General features: G+C 49.0%; 1 protein-coding gene across 4 annotated transcripts in view; it reads left to right on the forward strand.

The window, feature by feature from the left end:
- LOC139391597 (nectin-2-like) overlaps positions 1-18,664 on the forward strand; it is a 101,061-nt gene that overhangs the window by 69,312 nt on the left and 13,085 nt on the right. For 2 of the 4 annotated variants that reach the window (XM_071138972.1, XM_071138980.1), the window contains one exon: positions 5,378-7,291. The exons of 1 other annotated variant lie outside the window; for it this stretch is intronic. In XM_071138972.1, the coding sequence (XP_070995073.1) occupies positions 5,378-5,976 (599 nt within the window). In that variant the 3' untranslated portion in view covers positions 5,977-7,291. Of the gene's footprint in view, positions 1-5,377; positions 7,292-18,664 lie in introns of those variants that run through there. One more of the 4 variants, XR_011629584.1, reaches the window with a different exon arrangement.

Below are 18,664 nucleotides of genomic sequence, written 5' to 3' on the forward strand. Positions count from 1 at the left end.
CAATGTACTGTCTGGGTTGTCAATACTCAGTATAGAAAACAGTCGGACCTGTAACCTGGGCCTACAGTCCGTGCTAAACATATGCACACAAAAATGCAAGCAGACGCAGCCGCATACTGTAGCTACTACAGGCCTCTACATAGAAAAAAAAGAGAGATTGGCATTAACAGACTGGAATTACGCACAACAACTTTCTATCCAAGCTGGGAGAGAGCCCAAGGAATGGCTCATGCACGTTCAGGTAGGACATACAGGACAGTTGTGTGTCAAAATAATACATCAATTGGTTGCTGATTTAGTATGCTGTCGTATTGAACATGTATTTGGCCATCTGCAATGTTTGAATTTCCAACTTTTAATTACTGAACAAGTAATTGCTGTGGTAAGAGTGTAATCTAACTGGACGCCGTACGACAATGTGTATAGTTTTGTGAAATGTTTGGTTTAACATGAGAAAATGATGACCAAATGATGGCCTTCAATAAACATGTATCCATTAAGTAAAGCTATAGGCTACATTTCCTGACACCACAGAAAGCCTATGATGGTTTTGATAGGCAGCTGCATAGACCCTTTCAGCATCTTGGACAGTGATTGGTTGTCTATACTTTGTGAGTGGCTCTCTGGCTGACGCATTCGATTATATTTGAGGGGGGGGGGGGGGGGGGCTGACCTTGCGGGGGTCCAGAGAAACTGCGTTGCACCAGTCCAGTGAGAGTGAGGGAGATATGAGTGCATTTTTCATTGAGAGGATTGTGTACCGTTCTTCCCAAGGCGTTGTGCTCAGTGTGTTTACTGCCTGACTGGGAGATGTGTATGTGTGATCAAAATTCTCTCTCTTGGGGAGATTTCCCACATCCCCATGAGGACAATAGCTATTTTAAGTTTAGGGGTTAGGGAAAATAGGATTCTGAATGGAAATCCATTTTATGGCCCCACATGGATAGTAAAACATAAGGTGTGTGTGATCATGCTGGTGAGAGCTTGTCCCATGCTTTTTTAAAGGCCAAACACCGTGGGAGAGGAAGTATTCCTTTACAGGAAGCTGTCTAGTGTCCTCTACTAGCGCTCTGCCGTCCTCTACTAGCGCTCTGCTGTCCTCTACTAGCGCTCTAGTGTCCTCTACTAGCGCTCTGCTGTCCTCTACTAGCGCTCTAGTGTCCTCTACTAGCGCTCTGCCGTCCTCTACTAGCGCTCTGCCGTCCTCTACTAGCGCTCTGCCGTCCTCTACTAGCGCTCTAGTGTCCTCTACTAGCGCTCTAGTGTCCTCTACTAGCGCTCTAGTGTCCTCTACTAGCGCTCTGCCGTCCTCTACTAGCGCTCTGCTGTCCTCTACTAGCGTTCTAGTGTCCTCTACTAGCGCTCTAGTGTCCTCTACTAGCGCTCTGCCGTCCTCTACTAGCGCTCTAGTGTCCTCTACTAGTCTGCCGTCTCTACTAGCGCTCTGCCGTCCTCTACTAGCGCTCTGCCGTCCTCTACTAGCGCTCTAGTGTCCTCTACTAGCGCTCTGCCGTCCTCTACTAGCGCTCTGCCGTCCTCTACTAGCGCTCTGCCGTCCTCTACTAGCGCTCTAGTGTCCTCTACTAGCGCTCTAGTGTCCTCTACTAGCGCTCTAGTGTCCTCTACTAGCGCTCTGCCGTCCTCTACTAGCGCTCTAGTGTCCTCTACTAGCGCTCTGCTGTCCTCTACTAGCGCTCTAGTGTCCTCTACTAGCGCTCTGCCGTCCTCTACTAGCGCTCTGCTGTCCTCTACTAGCGCTCTAGTGTCCTCTACTAGCGCTCTGCTGTCCTCTACTAGCGCTCTAGTGTCCTCTACTAGCGCTCTATTGCCCTCTACTAGCGCTCTGCCGTCCTCTACTAGCGCTCTAGTGTCCTCTACTAGCGCTCTGCCGTCCTCTACTAGCGCTCTGCCGTCCTCTACTAGCGCTCTGCCGTCCTCTACTAGCGCTCTAGTGTCCTCTACTAGCGCTCTAGTGTCCTCTACTAGCGCTCTAGTGTCCTCTACTAGCGCTCTAGTGTCCTCTACTAGCGCTCTGCCGTCCTCTACTAGCGCTCTGCCGTCCTCTACTAGCGCTCTGCCGTCCTCTACTAGCGCTCTGCCGTCCTCTACTAGCGCTCTAGTGTCCTCTACTAGCGCTCTGCTGTCCTCTACTAGCGCTCTGCCGTCCTCTACTAGCGCTCTGCCGTCCTCTACTAGCGCTCTAGTGTCCTCTACTAGCGCTCTGCCCTCCTCTACTAGCGCTCTGCCCTCCTCTACTAGCGCTCTGCCCTCCTCTACTAGCGCTCTGCCGTCCTCTACTAGCGCTCTGTCGTCCTCTACTAGCGCTCTAGTGTCCTCAACTAGCGCTCTAGTGTCCTCAACTAGCGCTCTGCCGTCCTCTACTAGCGGTCTGCCGTCCTCTACTAGCGCTCTGCCGTCCTCTACTAGCGCTCTGCCGTCCTCTACTAGCGCTCTGCCCTCCTCTACTAGCGCTCTGCCCTCCTCTACTAGCGCTCTGCCCTCCTCTACTAGCGCTCTGCCCTCCTCTACTAGCGCTCTGCCCTCCTCTACTAGCGCTCTGCCCTCCTCTACTAGCGCTCTGCCCTCCTCTACTAGCGCTCTAGTGTCCTCTACTAGCGCTCTGCCGTCCTCTACTAGCGCTCTAGTGTCCTCTACTAGCGCTCTAGTGTCCTCTACTAGCGCTCTGCTGTCCTCTACTAGCGCTCTGCCGTCCTCTACTAGCGCTCTGCCGTCCTCTACTAGCGCTCTGCCGTACTCTACTAGCGCTCTAGTGTCCTCTACTAGCGCTCTGGTGTCCTCTACTAGCGCTCTGGTGTCCTCTACTAGCGCTCTGCCGTCCTCTACTAGCGCTCTGCCGTCCTCTACTAGCGCTCTGCCGTCCTCTACTAGCGCTCTGCCGTCCTCTACTAGCGCTCTGCTGTCCTCTACTAGCGCTCTGCTGTCCTCTACTAGCGTTCTGCTGTCCTCTACTGGCGCTCTAGTGTCCTCTACTAGCGCTCTGCCGTCCTCTACTAGCGCTCTGCCGTCTTCTACTAGCGCTCTGCCGTCCTCTACTAGCGCTCTGCCCTCCTCTACTAGCGCTCTGCCCTCCTCTACTAGCGCTCTGCCCTCCTCTACTAGCGCTCTGCCCTCCTCTACTAGCGCTCTGCCCTCCTCTACTAGCGCTCTGCCCTCCTCTACTAGCGCTCTGCCCTCCTCTACTAGCGCTCTGCCCTCCTCTACTAGCGCTCTGTCGTCCTCTACTAGCGCTCTAGTGTCCTCAACTAGCGCTCTAGTGTCCTCTACTAGCTCTCTGCCGTCCTCTACTAGCGGTCTGCCGTCCTCTTCTCTGCCGTCCTCTACTAGCGCTCTGCCCTCCTCTACTAGCGCTCTGCCCTCCTCTACTAGCGCTCTGCCCTCCTCTAGCGCTCTGCCGTCCTCTACTAGCGCTCTGCCGTCCTCTACTAGCGCTCTGCCCTCCTCTACTAGCGCTCTGCCCTCCTCTACTAGCGCTCTGCCCTCCTCTACTAGCGCTCTGCCCTCCTCTACTAGCGCTCTGCCCTCCTCTACTAGCGCTCTGCCCTCCTCTACTAGCGCTCTAGTGTCCTCTACTAGCGCTCTGCCCTCCTCTACTAGCGCTCTGCCCTCCTCTACTAGCGCTCTGCCGTCCACTACTAGCGCTCTAGTGTCCACTACTAGCGCTCTAGTGTCCTCTACTAGCGCTCTGCCGTCCTCTACTAGCGCTCTGCCGTCCTCTACTAGCGCTCTGCCGTCCTCTACTAGCGCTCTGCTGTCCTCTACTAGCGCCCTAGTGTCCTCTACTAGCGCCCTAGTGTCCTCTACTAGCGCCCTAGTGTCCTCTACTAGCGCTCTGCCGTCCTCTACTAGCGCTCTGCCGTCCTCTACTAGCGCACTAGTGTCCTCTACTAGCGCTCTGCCGTCCTCTACTAGCGCTCTGCCGTCCTCTACTAGCGCTCTGCCGTCCTCTACTAGCGCTCTAGTGTCCTCTACTAGCGCTCTAGTGTCCTCTACTAGCGCTCTAGTGTCCTCTACTAGCTCTCTGCCTTCCTCTACTAGCGCTCTACGTTCCTCTACTAGCGCTCTACTGTATCACCCAGACCACACACCAACCTTTTTCCCCCGAACCACATTTCTAGTACCAGATTAATTAACCAACCTTTAACCATTGGGAGGATTAGAAAATATCAGGGCCTGTATTAATAAAGCGTCTCACTGCTGACCAAGGATCAGTTTTGACTTATAAATCATAATGATATAGATTACATGGACAGGGGGGACTGATCTTAGATCAGCACTCTTACTCGGAGACAATCTTGATGAATGTGGCCCCTGACCCTGTATCAGGTTTTAGAGGACCCCTGTACCTACTCCATCCTTTAGCACCTCCAGAGACTGAGACAGGTGTCAATGCAGTTCCTGTGTTTTTATTATAGGACGGATTGGAGGACCAAGACTCACTGTCACGTATCAATGGAAAGGTTTAGCTAGTGTGTGTGTGTGTGGGGGGTGGGGGACGTGAGAGGGAGGAAGAAAAGGAAGGTGTAGTAGATAGTGGGGGAGGAGGATGGGAGAGATGGCTAAGAAGAACGAGGTAGAGAGTCGTAGCAAATAACTAGCAATCTCGCCAGCCGGTGTGTCTGGAGTCATGAGCCTTGTAATATGACCAAACTAGGTCTGAGGGAAAACGTGCGCTGTCCAGGGCTTATACAACAGAGCTCAATTGGGTGTTCAGTAGTTAGGGGAGAGAGAGGGTAGAGGGACTGTCCCCTGTTCTGTATTATAGTAGCTTGAAGCAGGAGTTGTCATTCTGCTGTCTCGCTCTGTCAGTCACCACCACTCCTCATCCTCTTCTCCTTCATCCCTGGCTGCATCCCTCCATCCATTTATCATCCTCCTGCATGGCCACCACCTGTTCTTGCCCTCTGGACTCCAGAGGATGCCTTTTATTTCCAGTCGTTCTGCTATTTTATGGGTGAGGCGGCTGAGACTAAAGAGAACCTGCACACTGCCCTCACACTGTTTAGGAGGAGACTTCATTGGCACGTTGCCTTGATGTTGCAGAGACCTTGTTGAAATGTTGCTCTGACGTTATTAGGGCGTTTGTGAGGGAATGGGGACAAGAGCAGCTCAGAGGGAGAGTAGGAAATGCCAGTGACGTTAAACACTGCTGTTAAAGCCTCAGCACCCTCACTCCCACATGCAAAAACACATCACATGGAATACAGTGCAGACTACTGACATCATCCAACCCCGCCTCTCCTTCTCGCCCTCCCTCCTCCCTCTTGTCCTCTTTCTTTATTTTCCCTCTCAATCTGCTTTCCTCCACCGGTCTCATCCTCTTCTTCTCTCCTCTCCCTTCCCTCCCTCCTTCCTACAGAACCCTCTGTGGTCCCCTCCAACGCGGCCGTGGTGGCAGGTGCTGTGATTGGCTCCCTTCTGGCCCTCCTCCTCGTCGCTGCCCTTATCGCCGTCCTGGTCACCCGGAGCCGCCGGCAACAGCAGGGTTACCGTGGCAACCCAAACCACAGCTCCTTCGACATAAAGTCGCGTCTCTTCGGCGCCGGCAAGAAGGGGAGCAAGAACGGGACAGGTGCTGGCGCCGGGGGCAACGGGGTGGGCGGCAACAACAACAGCCCCATCTACGTATACAAGGAGGGCTCCGCCCATGATGGCCTGACTGACAAGGCCAATCAACATGTGCCGCTGCACCTGGGGGGGCATGGTGAGGGGGGGGTTGCCACGGCGCCCACTGCGCAGGACATCCTGCTGAGCGGCGAGCTGGACGAGGCAGAGCGAAGGAAGTTTGACCAGCTGGAGGACGACGAGGAGAGTTACGACCACTTTGGAGGGGGCGGGCCCATCCTGCAACTCCGCCCACCACATGACCAGGACGGAATCATGAGCGGTTACCTTGACGACGACATGGAGTCTCAGCGCGACGGGTCGGTCATCTCACGGACTGCCGTGTACGTGTAGAGAGAACGGGCAGAGGAAGAGGAGGAAGAAGGGAAAGCGGGATGGAAGAAGGAAAGGATGAATAAACATGTCCTCCTTCTAGAGTAGTCGGTGGTGTTGGGTTCTCCTCTGTTGGATCATTTGAAATATATTAACAACGACCAAACATGCAGCCCATAGAGAGAGCAAGATGAAGTGGCTGAGGGAGGGAATGTACAGAAACGAGATGAACTGAATGAAGAGGCTGAGGGAGGGAATGTACAGAAACAAGATGAACTGAATGAAGAGGCTGAGGGAGGGAATGTACAGAAACCAGATGAACTGAATGAAGTGGCTGAGGGAGGGAATGTACAGAAACAAGATGGAGGACTGGTGCGTTGATAAAACAACAATTTTTCTCTGGTCCCAATATGAAAAGTGGATCACTTGATATCTATCTACCAAAACAATGAAAGAAATCCTGAAACTATCTTTCTCACATCGCTGCTCTGTCTGTTGTGTTCCTCATTTCTTTAGTTTAGGGACCTTGGAGATTGAAGCCTCCAGAGAGACACATTGTAGTAGGGACTTGTGGGTAAAATGGCATCTCCATGCAGCCATTCCCTCGCTAGCTAGAGAAACTCCTCACTAAAATATTCACTCTTATCTCCACTAAATGCACAGTAGCAATGTAAGGGGTGTCACGATGCTCCCTGCTCCCTGCTATTCTCGTCTCTCTCCTGTGGGACAACGTTTGTTCCGGCTACAGTAGCCTTGTTTCTGCTGTATGTGACAGTACTGGGGAAGGGAACAGGAAGTTTGGCAGGGGAAGTGGTCGATGTAGTTGTGGTTAAGTAAAATGTCAAACTCTCTCTAGTGTCTGTATGTTGCAGTAGGCCTCCTCTTTCTACCTAATTTTCTCTCTGCTATTGTGCCACCAACTGGAAGTATGTGCAGAATTTAGTTTGGGACATTCTGAAATGATAAACAACTTACTGAAGGAGGGGTAGTCATCTAGATGAAGACCGTGCATGAAAGGGGAATTGATAGAGGGATAGGAGGGAGGGAAACCATACAGCTGTTCTCTCATGTCCGGAGAGACGGGGAGAGAGGGATTAGGATGAATTGATAGAGGGATAGGAGGGAGGGAAACCATACAGCTGTTCTCATGTCCGGAGAGACGGGGAGAGAGGGATTAGGATGAATTGATAGAGGGAGAAAAAGGGACGGCTCAAACAGCAGGCTGTTCTCCCTCTCCTCCATTTGATCCCTCCCTCCTTGTGGTGTTCCTGACAGGAAGAGTTTGATTGCTAATGAGCCGTGAAGTCAATGCTCATTTAAGCCCACACACACGCACACACACACACACGCACACACACACACACACACACACACACACACACACACACACACACACACCAAATTACCACCGCTTAGATGGTATGACGTGGACATTTTCTCTCCCTCCTCGCTCTCCTCTGTTCTCCCTCTCCTCCCTCCTTACCCTGTCTCTTACCTCTGTCTCTCTCCATCACCTCTCTCCTTCTCTCCCTCACTGTCTCTCTCTCCTCCACCAGACTTTCTCCATCACCTCTCTCTACCCTGTGTGTGTGTGTGTGTGTGTGTGTGTGTGTGTGTGTGTGTGTGTGTGTGTGTGTGTGTGTGTGTGTGTGTGTGTGTGTGTGTGTGTGTGTGTGTGTGTGTGTGTGTGTGTGTGTGTGTGTGTGTGTGTGTGTGTGTGTGTGTGTGTGTGTGTGTGTGATTTACACAGGGCTGTGGGGAGGTCAGGGATACAGGGAGAGCAGAGGGAGTATTTCTTGCCTCCCTCCCTACGTGTCAAACACCCCACTTACTGTACCCCCTTCCTCCTGCCTGACCTGACTCAGAAAGCCATGGAGTCATGCCCTGCTCACTGTACATCTTGGCTTTCATAGTTTGATTAGTAAGGTTTCCTCCTATCCCATTGTATATGTTGCTCTGTCAATCTATACAATCACAAGGTATATAGAAATCCAAATACATGATGGCATATTTGCATCTGTAGCTAATTAAGATATAAATGAATTGATTGATTCTGTGCATACACAGGGGGGTGAATGACCTGTTATAGGACCTACATTGACTAATTTGTCTTTCTAACAAGACAGTCGAGGGCTGTTCAAGCCAATATCACCATGTACAACTATTACACATCACAAGAGGCAAACAGACGACCACTGGAAGGCTATGACCAGCTGTCTTCCTGAAGAGCCTTACTTTTCTACCCTCAATAGCCCAGATCTGAATCCCCTCTGAATCAGCCCCTTCACAACTCCTATCTCATGACTCCCCTGTGATTCATCGTGTTTCCTGGTTAATAAGTGGGGTTTCCTTGGCCGCCCTGACCAAGTGAGGCACCTGATTGGCCCATTAAGCCTGGGTCTGTTTCTGAGTCACGACCAGCCAGAGGTCATGGGGTCAAACGATGTGCGTTTTACCGCTGAGGGTGTGGAGGGTGCCTGTGGGTCGCACCTCTAATAGGGCACTAACTTTAACCCATAGGGTTCACAGAGAAACACACATATTACACACGCACTCTGGTGAGAGAGCGACATGTAGTAGTGTACCAGGATGACCTTGACTGTTGTGGTGGAGGTTGACCTTGGTGTGGGGGAGAGAAAGGAACAGAGGGGGGAGACTGGGAGGAAGGGATGGATACTGACCCACTGTGCGACTCGCCTAACCATCAGCACTTGATAACACAATAGCCTAAGTCTGTCAATTATAATAGATTGATAGCATTATGACCCCAGTATAGGCCAAAACTCTGACTTACATACACATTATAGATACAGTACACATGCAGGGAGCAGGGCTCAACAGTGCAACCATTTTACTCGCATATGCGCCTAAATATTTTGCTGTGCGACATAGAATTTTTATTTTGGATCCCCAGTGTGCTGAGAACCGTTTTGAATTCTAGCTTCATTACCTCAAATATTTTTCACTGTGTTCCTAAATTTCTTTGTGTGCGCCTACATTTTTCAACTTAGCCACACACGTGCTCCTAAAAAAGGTCAGCATAGAGGCCTGTAGTGAACTACTTATCATGACCACTAACACAAACATGTATCTCCTATCTTTGCACTTGTGTGTAACACCAAAACAGGATATGCCCACTAGTTATATTTGTATGAAGGTGATTAAGTGTGTCTTTGGAGAAATATAGATGATGTCCTTCGGTTTGTGATGTGAAGGAGGAGGGAGGGAAGGGAGAGAGTTGTATATATGTTTTGGTGTGAGGTATCTGTATACTATATATGTACGGATCTTTATTTTTCTTGTCGAACTCCTGTGGAAAAAATGTGGATATTGATCAGTGTAAATAACTGCTGTATAGAGTCAATGTTGTCGTGTGGAACTCATTTCCTGGTTTGGCCAAGGTCAAAGTTCAATCGGAGCCAATAGTGTACTCAGAATGTAACTGCTTGAATAGACAACCCTTCAATGAAAAGGTGTAGGATGTATAAGATGCACATCTTCAGCTATTAAATACATGTAAGTTTTTCAGCCAGGATGATGACTGAAATAACTGGATTAGACAGGTTCACTAAACTCAATCAGCATACTTACTTCACCCATAAACACACACACTATTTGTCAGATAGAGTAGCTCCCACAGAGTCAGTGCTGTGTGTGGTTTCTGAGTCAGTGCTGTGTGTGGTTTCTGAGTCAGCGCTGTGTGTGGTTTCTGAGTCAGCGCTGTGTGTGGTTTCTGAGTCAGCGCTGTGTGTGGTTTCTGAGTCAGCGCTGTGTGTGTGGCTCAGGGGCTTTGGGACATCTGTCACTGCCACAGGGTGTGTAACCCTAATGTAACCCCCATTTCCTGCCCCCTCTGTCTCTTAGCATAGGGAGTTAGAGGAGACATTACTGTACACTGTTCCCTGCAGCCTGATCTCTCTCTCTCACGCACACACAGAAAGAGGGAACTAGTAGGAGAGACACTTCCCAAACGCACACAAACACTCAGTGGTCCCAACTAAGCTCGGTGGTCAGAACTCTTGTCAGCACATTCACAGACCCTTCTGTTCCCCAGAGACTGGGAGAGAGTCACACACACACTCCTCTTGCCCAATGTCAGGGATTTTAAGGAGAATGTGTGCTAAGAACACTTTATGAGAATCATCTGTACTGTTGCTCTCTCTCTCTCTCTGTGAGTGCTGCGTTTTACCGCTTTCCCAAAATAAAATACCCAATTGGCCAAACTTGACCTCCACAGACTGGTCCCAAAGTAAAATGCTTCTAGAAAATGACTATCCAACTATGTCTTCAGTCGTTTACAACATTCAGTTGTTTTTTTGAAGTAAATTTTTCTGGGAATCTACTCTTGACCTCCACTTGTACTGGTTGGCACAAAGGTTTTAAAATTAAAATGATTTTAGAGAGTTGACGTAATGTCCCTGACCTGGAGCTAGCACAGTGGTAGGTAGTTAGTTAGTAGTTGTTGATAATCCACATCATCGTCCTCTGGCTCTAAACACTGATGACTAATCCAAGCCTTAGCTTCCTTGTCGTCTCGATCGCTCCCCCCTGACATGTACATAGTATAAATATATAAATACAGTATCTAGCGGAAAGAATAACTAATTTATGGTGTCACGTGTTCTATTTGTCAGCGCCAAGCATGAAGGATTTATTCTGTTCTGTATCAATGCTTAGTCCTTATCTTTTTCTCTCTTATTGCAGTGCTTTATAATTAATGCTTTTGGAGTGCTTTATTTCTCCACTGCTTTGCTGTGTCTACTACGCCACAACAGGCTTCATGTGCTTTTACTGCACAAAATGGTGCGCGGTGCACACGAAACAATCTTACCACAAAATGTGCTTTTTATTCACCATTCATTTTTTAAAGGAACATTCTAGAATTTGTCACTATTTGTCATGTCTTTCTATTTTTTTTAAATATTTGTTTTGTTGTATTTGGTTGCAATTAAAGTTTTCTTGATTTTTGAAATGATGACCTTGTTGCTGTGTATTATGTGCATAGAATGAAATAGAAAGAATATAAATAGTAATTTAATGTAGGTATCTGGGTATATTTATTATCAATGTCCTCTGTTGGCTAGTGTCACATGTTAGCACACCATGGAGGGTGCTGAGTCTTGCTGTTTGTCTCGTTTTGGTTGTGATAAAACTGTTCATTGTCAAGAGTGCTGATAACATACAGTATCTAGGCTATGGGAATCAACATGAAGGTTAGAGGGGGAGAGAGGCCATTGTAGGTGAATTGTGTTAGCTCACGGTTCACTCACACACCCAAGCCCCTCCCCCTGTTTGTTTGATTTGCATATGTCATCTGGTTGGCTGAAGTGACCCTGCTGCTGTGGTAACGGGTAGTTTGGACAAGAGTGGGAGAGTCAAGGAAACATACCGATACTGTGTGTAATGGCTTAGGAATGTGGTGTTGCTTTAGTGTTACTCTGGAGGCAGGGGGAGGGTTTGTTATCAGTTGGGGAATGTGCATGCTGGCTGAAACTAAGTAATTAGACCAGCTCTCAAGGGCTGCATTCTTTGAAACCTCTGACTCCACCAGACTGGTTTGGTGAAGAAAGTGGGAGGAGACGTGTGCTTGCATGCGCCCATCATTTTATCACTGTAGAACTGTGACCTTCACTCCCCACGGTAATACAGTGCAGAGAAGTGGAAATGGATTCATTGTGTGAAGGTTTGAATGTTTTTCTGCCCTGTAGTCTCCGCTAGACCCAATTTGGTTCTTTAGGTCCGTATCTTCCGTGTCTTAACTCATTGCCTCAGGTCTGTGTGTGTGTCGTCTATGGAGGTTTTCCGTCGATGCTCAAACTATTTATTCAGAGTCCAGACAGCCATCTGGCTCCACTAATTGCTTTGAGTCTGAGGCTGGAAAAATGAGGTGACTCTCACTCTCTCTCTCTCTCTCACTCTCTTCTCTGGGTTCCTGGCTGAATGCTGAAGACTTCCTTTCACAACAGAACAGAAATGGTGGCATCACTTGAAACACCTGAGAGGGATACACCCACACTGTGTTGCGCTCAACACAAATATTGAATAGTTGAAGAGTAGTGACCCCTTAAACCAAAACCTGGCTGTTCAACCAAAAACCACATCTAGATTTGAATCCAAACGGACACTGTTCTAACGTAGTGCTGTGCCAGTCCAGTGTCAATCTGCTGTGGTTGTATTGTAGTGATGCCCAGGGCACTGTCTTGGTGGTGCTGTTCTGGCTCCCTGTGACGGGAGGATGAGACAGACGTGGTTTTTGTGTCTGTCGGACTCTGTTAGGAATAATGGCGTGTGTTTCTGTGTTTGTGCACGGCGGAATGTACTGTAACGGCATGTGTGTGTGTTTAGACACCAGCAAAGTGGAACAGTTTGTTTCTGTGTCTGGTATGATGGCCTGAGGGGGGTGCTGTGTGTGTGTGAGGAGACCTGTGTGTGTGTGTGGACATCAGAGTTGGTAGACACGTATATATTCATATCTGCGTGTAAGCCTGTTTTACCCTGCAGCATTCAACGTTTATACTGTCCATAGCTTCTAATTGTCTGAGCTACTGTCCAGTCCATACAGTAGTATATAGATTAACACACACTTTAACCTGTTCTAGTCTGCAGATGGATGGATAGAAGCTAGCCTACCGCCACCTGTCTCCGTTTAACCTCTCACCCTTAGGCTCCAGGCCTGACTCAACGATTCCATAGTGTGATAGCTGGCCTGATGAGTGAATCACAGTAGGATGTATTGATGGGCTGACCCATGAGGGCATCTCTTCAATGACCTATATGAGTAGCCAGCCTGGTTCTGACCTTTTTTAATGTGAAAGGAAACTCCTTTTGGCCTCATCACATGCTTTTTGTAGATTATGTTTGACTTTCTCCAATCCAGAGCCACAGATTTACGGTGTATTCATTTTTTGTACTGTTATTTTTTTAAACCAAATACTATATATGAGCCGGGTGTTGCACACCAATGACATCTTACAGAGCACTTTCTCCATGTGCTGTATTTGATCTTCTACTCTCTGCTGTTTGCATGGCTTCTCCTGGTCTAGCCTGGGTACCTGACTGTCTGCATTCCACACTATTACTCTGTTGTGTCAATGTCACGTACACTAAAGCAGAACACACTGGAACTCTTGAGATTACTGAGACTACTCTTTAGTATAACAGACACAGGAAATGGAATTGTTCCCCTTTATCAGTAAGTCATAATGTTGACTTCTCAGGGTTTTATTAAGCTACATTTTGTACACACACACACACACACACACATACACACACACACAACCCCTGGTCTCCTGTGTGGGGTGGATGCCCCTGTATCCCCTAGCGTCCCAAGGAGTTTACTCTTCCTGTCCTGATGCTGACCGGGCTGGAGCCGACAGCAGACAGGGAGCAGGGGATTGTGGGTAGCAGGGCTCCCAGGGGTGGTGCATGGTTGGCCCACTGCCACCAGAGCAGCAGGGGTGGGGAGGGGGTATCTGACAGGGTTGAGATGGGGGTGGAGGTAGAGGGGGTTAGATCCAGTTGAATGCACCTTCCACATGACAGAGTGTGTTTGGGAGGAGGACTGTGGAGGAGAAGTGGGGGGTTGTTGTAGGGTGATGGGTTTCAGTATAGTGTAGGGGGGAGGTGATAGAGGAGGACTGTGGAGGAGAAGTGGGGGGTTGTTGTACTGTGATGGGTTTCAGTATAGTGTAGGTTTAGGAGTGGGTTGATTTGGGCTGAAGAGAGGAATGGGGGGAGTAGGATTAGAAGAGAGGGGGCATGGGGTTAGTGCAACTGTGTTAGTTTAGACTCTGTGACATCAGTGTGTGTGTGTTCTCTCTATATATCCCACTCAGTGGTGCAGTGACCTCAACCACCACCTGCAAAAACAGACTGCAGCCGCAGATGAGAGGTGCGTGTGTGTGTGTGTGTGTGTGTGTGTGTGTGCACATCAAGTTCCCATGTTGCCATGTACCTGGAACTAAGCCTCTCCCTGAAGAACACAGAATAATAATACATTTGTCAGGGTCCTGGTTAGCTGGCAGCACTGACCTACTGTCTGTCAGTCTGATCTTTATCGATATGAGAATGGTTACCCCTGCTCCGATCCTAAGAATAGATATGTGTGTGTGTTTGGCTCGGGCACTCACCGTCTCAACCACGCTCTCAATCGTGCTCTCACCACACACACACACACACACACACACACACACCGACCAATCAAGAGAAGAGCAGAAACAGAAATACTCTGGCTCTAGGTTGGTCAGGATAAGTCATGATATTTTTATTGGACTCTTGTCAGGTCTAGAATGAATCAACTGGTCACAGTGTGTCTTTGTGACGATGTACATGCAGCTCTCTCACACGGGATAGAGATTGTGTGTCTTCTCTCTGAGGTAGTCCAGAGTGATTTTATTCAGTGACTGTGTGGTCTCTCTCTCTCTGTAGGAGTGAAGTCTATTTCTGTTCTCTTTGTCTGACATTAAGTAGAGTCAGGTTGTGGGAAGTACTGTGACAACTTCACACAGCTATGCCTGTGTGTGAGGCAACTTCTCTTGACACTTCTACACACACTCTGTATTATCGCATCCCATTCACCTTTGTCTCTCCATCTAAACACCTCTTTTTCTTCTCTATCAGACATCCATCTTCTCCATCACTCTCTCTCTCTGCTGCTTACTCTTTCACCTCTTCTATTGTCCCTCCTTTTTTGACCTTTCTCGCTCTCTCGCTCTCGGTTTTTCTCTCTGTCACTCTCATAATAAAGAAGGGAGATGGATGGTGAGAATCTGACAACCCACCTCACTGCTCAGAGATACCGTCTCTCTTCCTCCCCTTATATCTCTCCCTGTTTCTCTGATCTGGTTACCACAGGAGACTGACAACCCCCCAGTGTTTCCTGCAGCCAATCAGATCAGAATATATTCTGTGAGGAAAGGAGTTCCTTCCCCTTTCCACTTATTGAGCTTCTCTGTTGCAAGCCAGATGTTGTCTAGAGGGCAGAACAGAGGGGGAGCTAAAGGTATTGAACTGTGTGGTGTATCTACCTGTCTTCTGAGTCTTAGCCTCCCTGCTGAGCCCTGCTCTTAACACACTGCAGGGCCACAGTGACAGGGCCACAGTGACAGGGGCACAAATATGGTGCTGTGGGTCTGCTCCATGGAGAGGCCTGATTCATGTCCATGTGCAGAGGAGTGTCTGACACGAGAGCAGTGTGTGTGACATACGAGAGCAATGAGCAGCCGGGGCCTTAGTCACACACACACACACACACACACAGAGAGCAATATTAGAGCTCTCATCTTTTACCACCTATGGCTCCTTGGGCGTAGCAGCAGTATATTGTTTTAGCTGTACTTTAGTGTGTGTCTGGTCTGGGAGTCTCTAGTCTTCTATCATCTGTAGCCCCATGCCTCTATTCTACAATTTATCTCTGTATTACAGGGCCTGTCTGAGCTTTTCTCCTGTCCTTTATCCTCCATAGGCCCACACCAGGGATGCGGCAAAAATGGCCCTCTATTCCCTATGTAGTGCACTACTTTTGACCAGAGGTCATAACAAATAGGTTGTGAATTTGGGACACAGGCCATGTGATGTATGGAGCTGTTCCATTTCTAGATCTGTTTCTGTGCTACATGGTCAGTCTAGTGTCTGAGGTTTTCTCTGTGTGGGTAGCCTATCACGTCTGTGGCCAGGTTGTCTGTGGCCAGGTTGTCTGTGGCCAGGTTGTCTGTGGCCAGGTTGTCTGTGGCCAGGTTGTCTGTGGCTGCTGCGTTCAGTACTGTGTGGTGTGGGTGGGGGTGTGAGTGGCTGCTGCGTTCAGTACTGTGTGTGTGTGTGTGTGTGTGTGTGTGTGTGTGTGCGTGGCTGCTGCGGTATTCAATTCTTTGTTTGTGTGTGTGTCTGCTCCCATTGTGTGTAGGCAGTCTATTTGACTTGATGAGCCAGGCTTTGTATTAGGCAGGTTAAGCTGCAGGGGGAATTTTGTAACAGTTGACCGGTTCCACTGAGTCATTTGTGTGGAGGAGAGAGTGGAAAAGAGCGCGAAGGGAGGGAGGGAGTAGGGGCACAAGTGGTTCGGGGTGAAAGATGAGTGCAGATGAAAAGTGATGGAGGGGAAAAGAAAGAGAGAACAACAGCTGGAAGAGCCAGAGGGAGCAGAGATGACACTGCCCATCCTTCCTTCTCTCCCTCCCTCCTTCATTCCTTCCCTCCTTCCTTGTCCTTCATCCATGGGCCCTGAGCCTGTCTGTCGTGTATAGCCCCACTCCTCATTACGCTCTCTCAACCTTAAAGGTCACAGGCATGGTGGGATGGAGGAGGGCTTTTAAAATGCAACAAGAAAAGCTGCTTTATGTAACTGCTGCTGGAGCTTTTGTCAGGGAGTTGTGTGTCTTTGTCAGGGGGTTGTGTGTCTTTGTCAGGGAGTTGTGTGTCTTTGTCAGGGGGTTGTGTGTCTTTGTCAGGGGGTTGTGTGTCTTTGTCAGGGAGTTGTGTGTCTTTGTCAGGGGGTTGTGTGTCTTTGTCAGGGGGTTGTGTGTCTTTGTCAGGGGGTTGTGTGTCTTTGTCAGGGGGTTGTGTGTCTTTGTCAGGGAGTTGTGTGTCTTTGTCAGGGAGTTGTGTGTCTTTGTCAGGGGGTTGTGTGTCTTTGTCAGGGAGTTGTGTGTGTGGGTTGATACTACTGTGTTTAACTCTCTGCTGACATCATCTAATATCCAGAGACTAGTTTCACTGGGCTCTCTGCAACTTGAGGTGCTGTACAGTAACCAGGCCTATAGCCCTATAGCCTGTCTCTGAGGCTAAGTCTCCATGCCTGTCCCCTATATCTCTGGCTGTCCTGTCCACCCTGTCCCCTATTGCCTCTGTCTCCTTCACTGACTCCCCCCTCCTCTCTTCTCTCCCTCCTCACTCCAACGTCTCTATTTGTGGTAGTAATGTTTTTGTATAGTGATGACAACCAGGGTCATAGCTAGCCTGCCACCACGTCCAGCGGTGGAGCTGTGAGACACACACACACACACACTGGTGTTTGGTGACATTTTACAGCAAAATGATTCATCAGTGTTGACATTCAGCCTTATGAATAATATTCATGATCCATACAGCAGAGGCATGTTACACATGAGTGTACACACACACACACACACACACGCTTCTGCAGGCGGTGGGGAGAGCATGTCACAGCCAAGACATGTCACACACACACAGAATGCATTTACCCAAGTTACTGGTCACTAGAGATGTTCTTCCACTATACAATGGATAGACGACTGTAGATCTGTAGTCCGATAGATGAATAATTAGACTCGTATAACCTTTGTTCTCTTTCATTCTGAAAGACTTTACCCCCCCCCCCCCCCCCCCAGTGTTTTGTTTAATTCAGATGTTTAATCGGCCAGACATTTAGAATTTTTACTTCAGTCATATCTTTCATCATTTTTCAGTAACACACTTTTCCTTCAGGCATTGGACCTGTGTGAAGTCTGGTATGATGAGTCATTTTTGAAAGGAGCTAGAGGTTTGGTGCGTTAAAGAGAGAATGAGTTGGAGTGAGTGAAGATAATGAGATGATGGGCTTTGGGGCAGGTGAACATTCCTTGGTGTCATATAGCAGAGGGTGAAGGGAGAGTGTCTTTCTGTCAAACGGGTTGGTGACAGTGGACACTTGTCTATGGCATGTATGCTAAGTCAACCAGCCTAATATTGCTTAATGGTCTACTGACTGGTGTGTTTCAGAGGAAGTGGTTGAGCTTTTATCTTGGCTAGTGAGTCAGTCGGGTTCCTGTCACTCTGGCTACCTGGCTGCTGCTACCTGCTAGACCGTTCTGTCACCTGCTAGACCGATCTGTCACCTGCTAGACCGATCTGTCACCTGCTAGACCGTTCTGTCACCTGCTAGACCGTTCTGTCACCTGCTAGACCGTTCTGTCACCTGCTAGACCGTTCTGTCACCTGCTAGACAGTTCTGTCACCTGCTAGACAGTTCTGCTAGACAGTTCTGTCACCTGCTAGACAGTTCTGTCACCTGCTAGACAGTTATGTCACCAGCTAGACAGTTCTGCTAGACAGTTCTGCTAGACAGTTCTGTCACCTGCTAGACAGTTCTGCTAGACAGTTCTGTCACCTGCTAGACAGTTCTGTCACCTGCTAGACAGTTCTGTCACCTGCTAGACAGTTCTGCTAGACAGTTCTGTCACCTGCTAGACAGTTCTGCTAGACAGTTCTGTCACCTGCTAGACACCTGCTAGACTGTTCTGTCACCTGCTAGACACCTGCTAGACTGTTCTGTCACCTGCTAGACACCTGCTAGACTGTTCTGTCACCTACTAGACCGTTCTGTCACCTGCTAGACAGTTCTGTCACCTGCTAGACAGTTCTGTCACCTGCTAGACAGTTCTGTCACCTGCTAGACTGTTCTGTCACCTGCTAGACACCTGCTAGACACCTGCTAGACCTCTGCTAGACTGTTCTGTCACCTGCTAGACCGTTCTGTCACTTACTAGACCGTTCTGTCACCTGCTAGACCGTTCTGTCACCTGCTAGACAGTTCTGTCACCTGCTAGTCAGTTCTGTCACCTGCTAGACACCTGCTAGACTGTTCTGTCACCTGCTAGACTGTTCTGTCACCTGCTAGACTGTTCTGTCACCTGCTAGACTGTTCTGTCACCTGCTAGACGGTTCTGTCACCTGCTAGACAGTTCTGCTAGACAGTTCTGCTAGACTGTTCTGT

The sequence above is a fragment of the Oncorhynchus clarkii genome, chromosome 3 (genome assembly GCF_045791955.1).
Source record: "Oncorhynchus clarkii lewisi isolate Uvic-CL-2024 chromosome 3, UVic_Ocla_1.0, whole genome shotgun sequence".
Taxonomy (NCBI): Eukaryota; Metazoa; Chordata; class Actinopteri; order Salmoniformes; family Salmonidae; genus Oncorhynchus; species Oncorhynchus clarkii.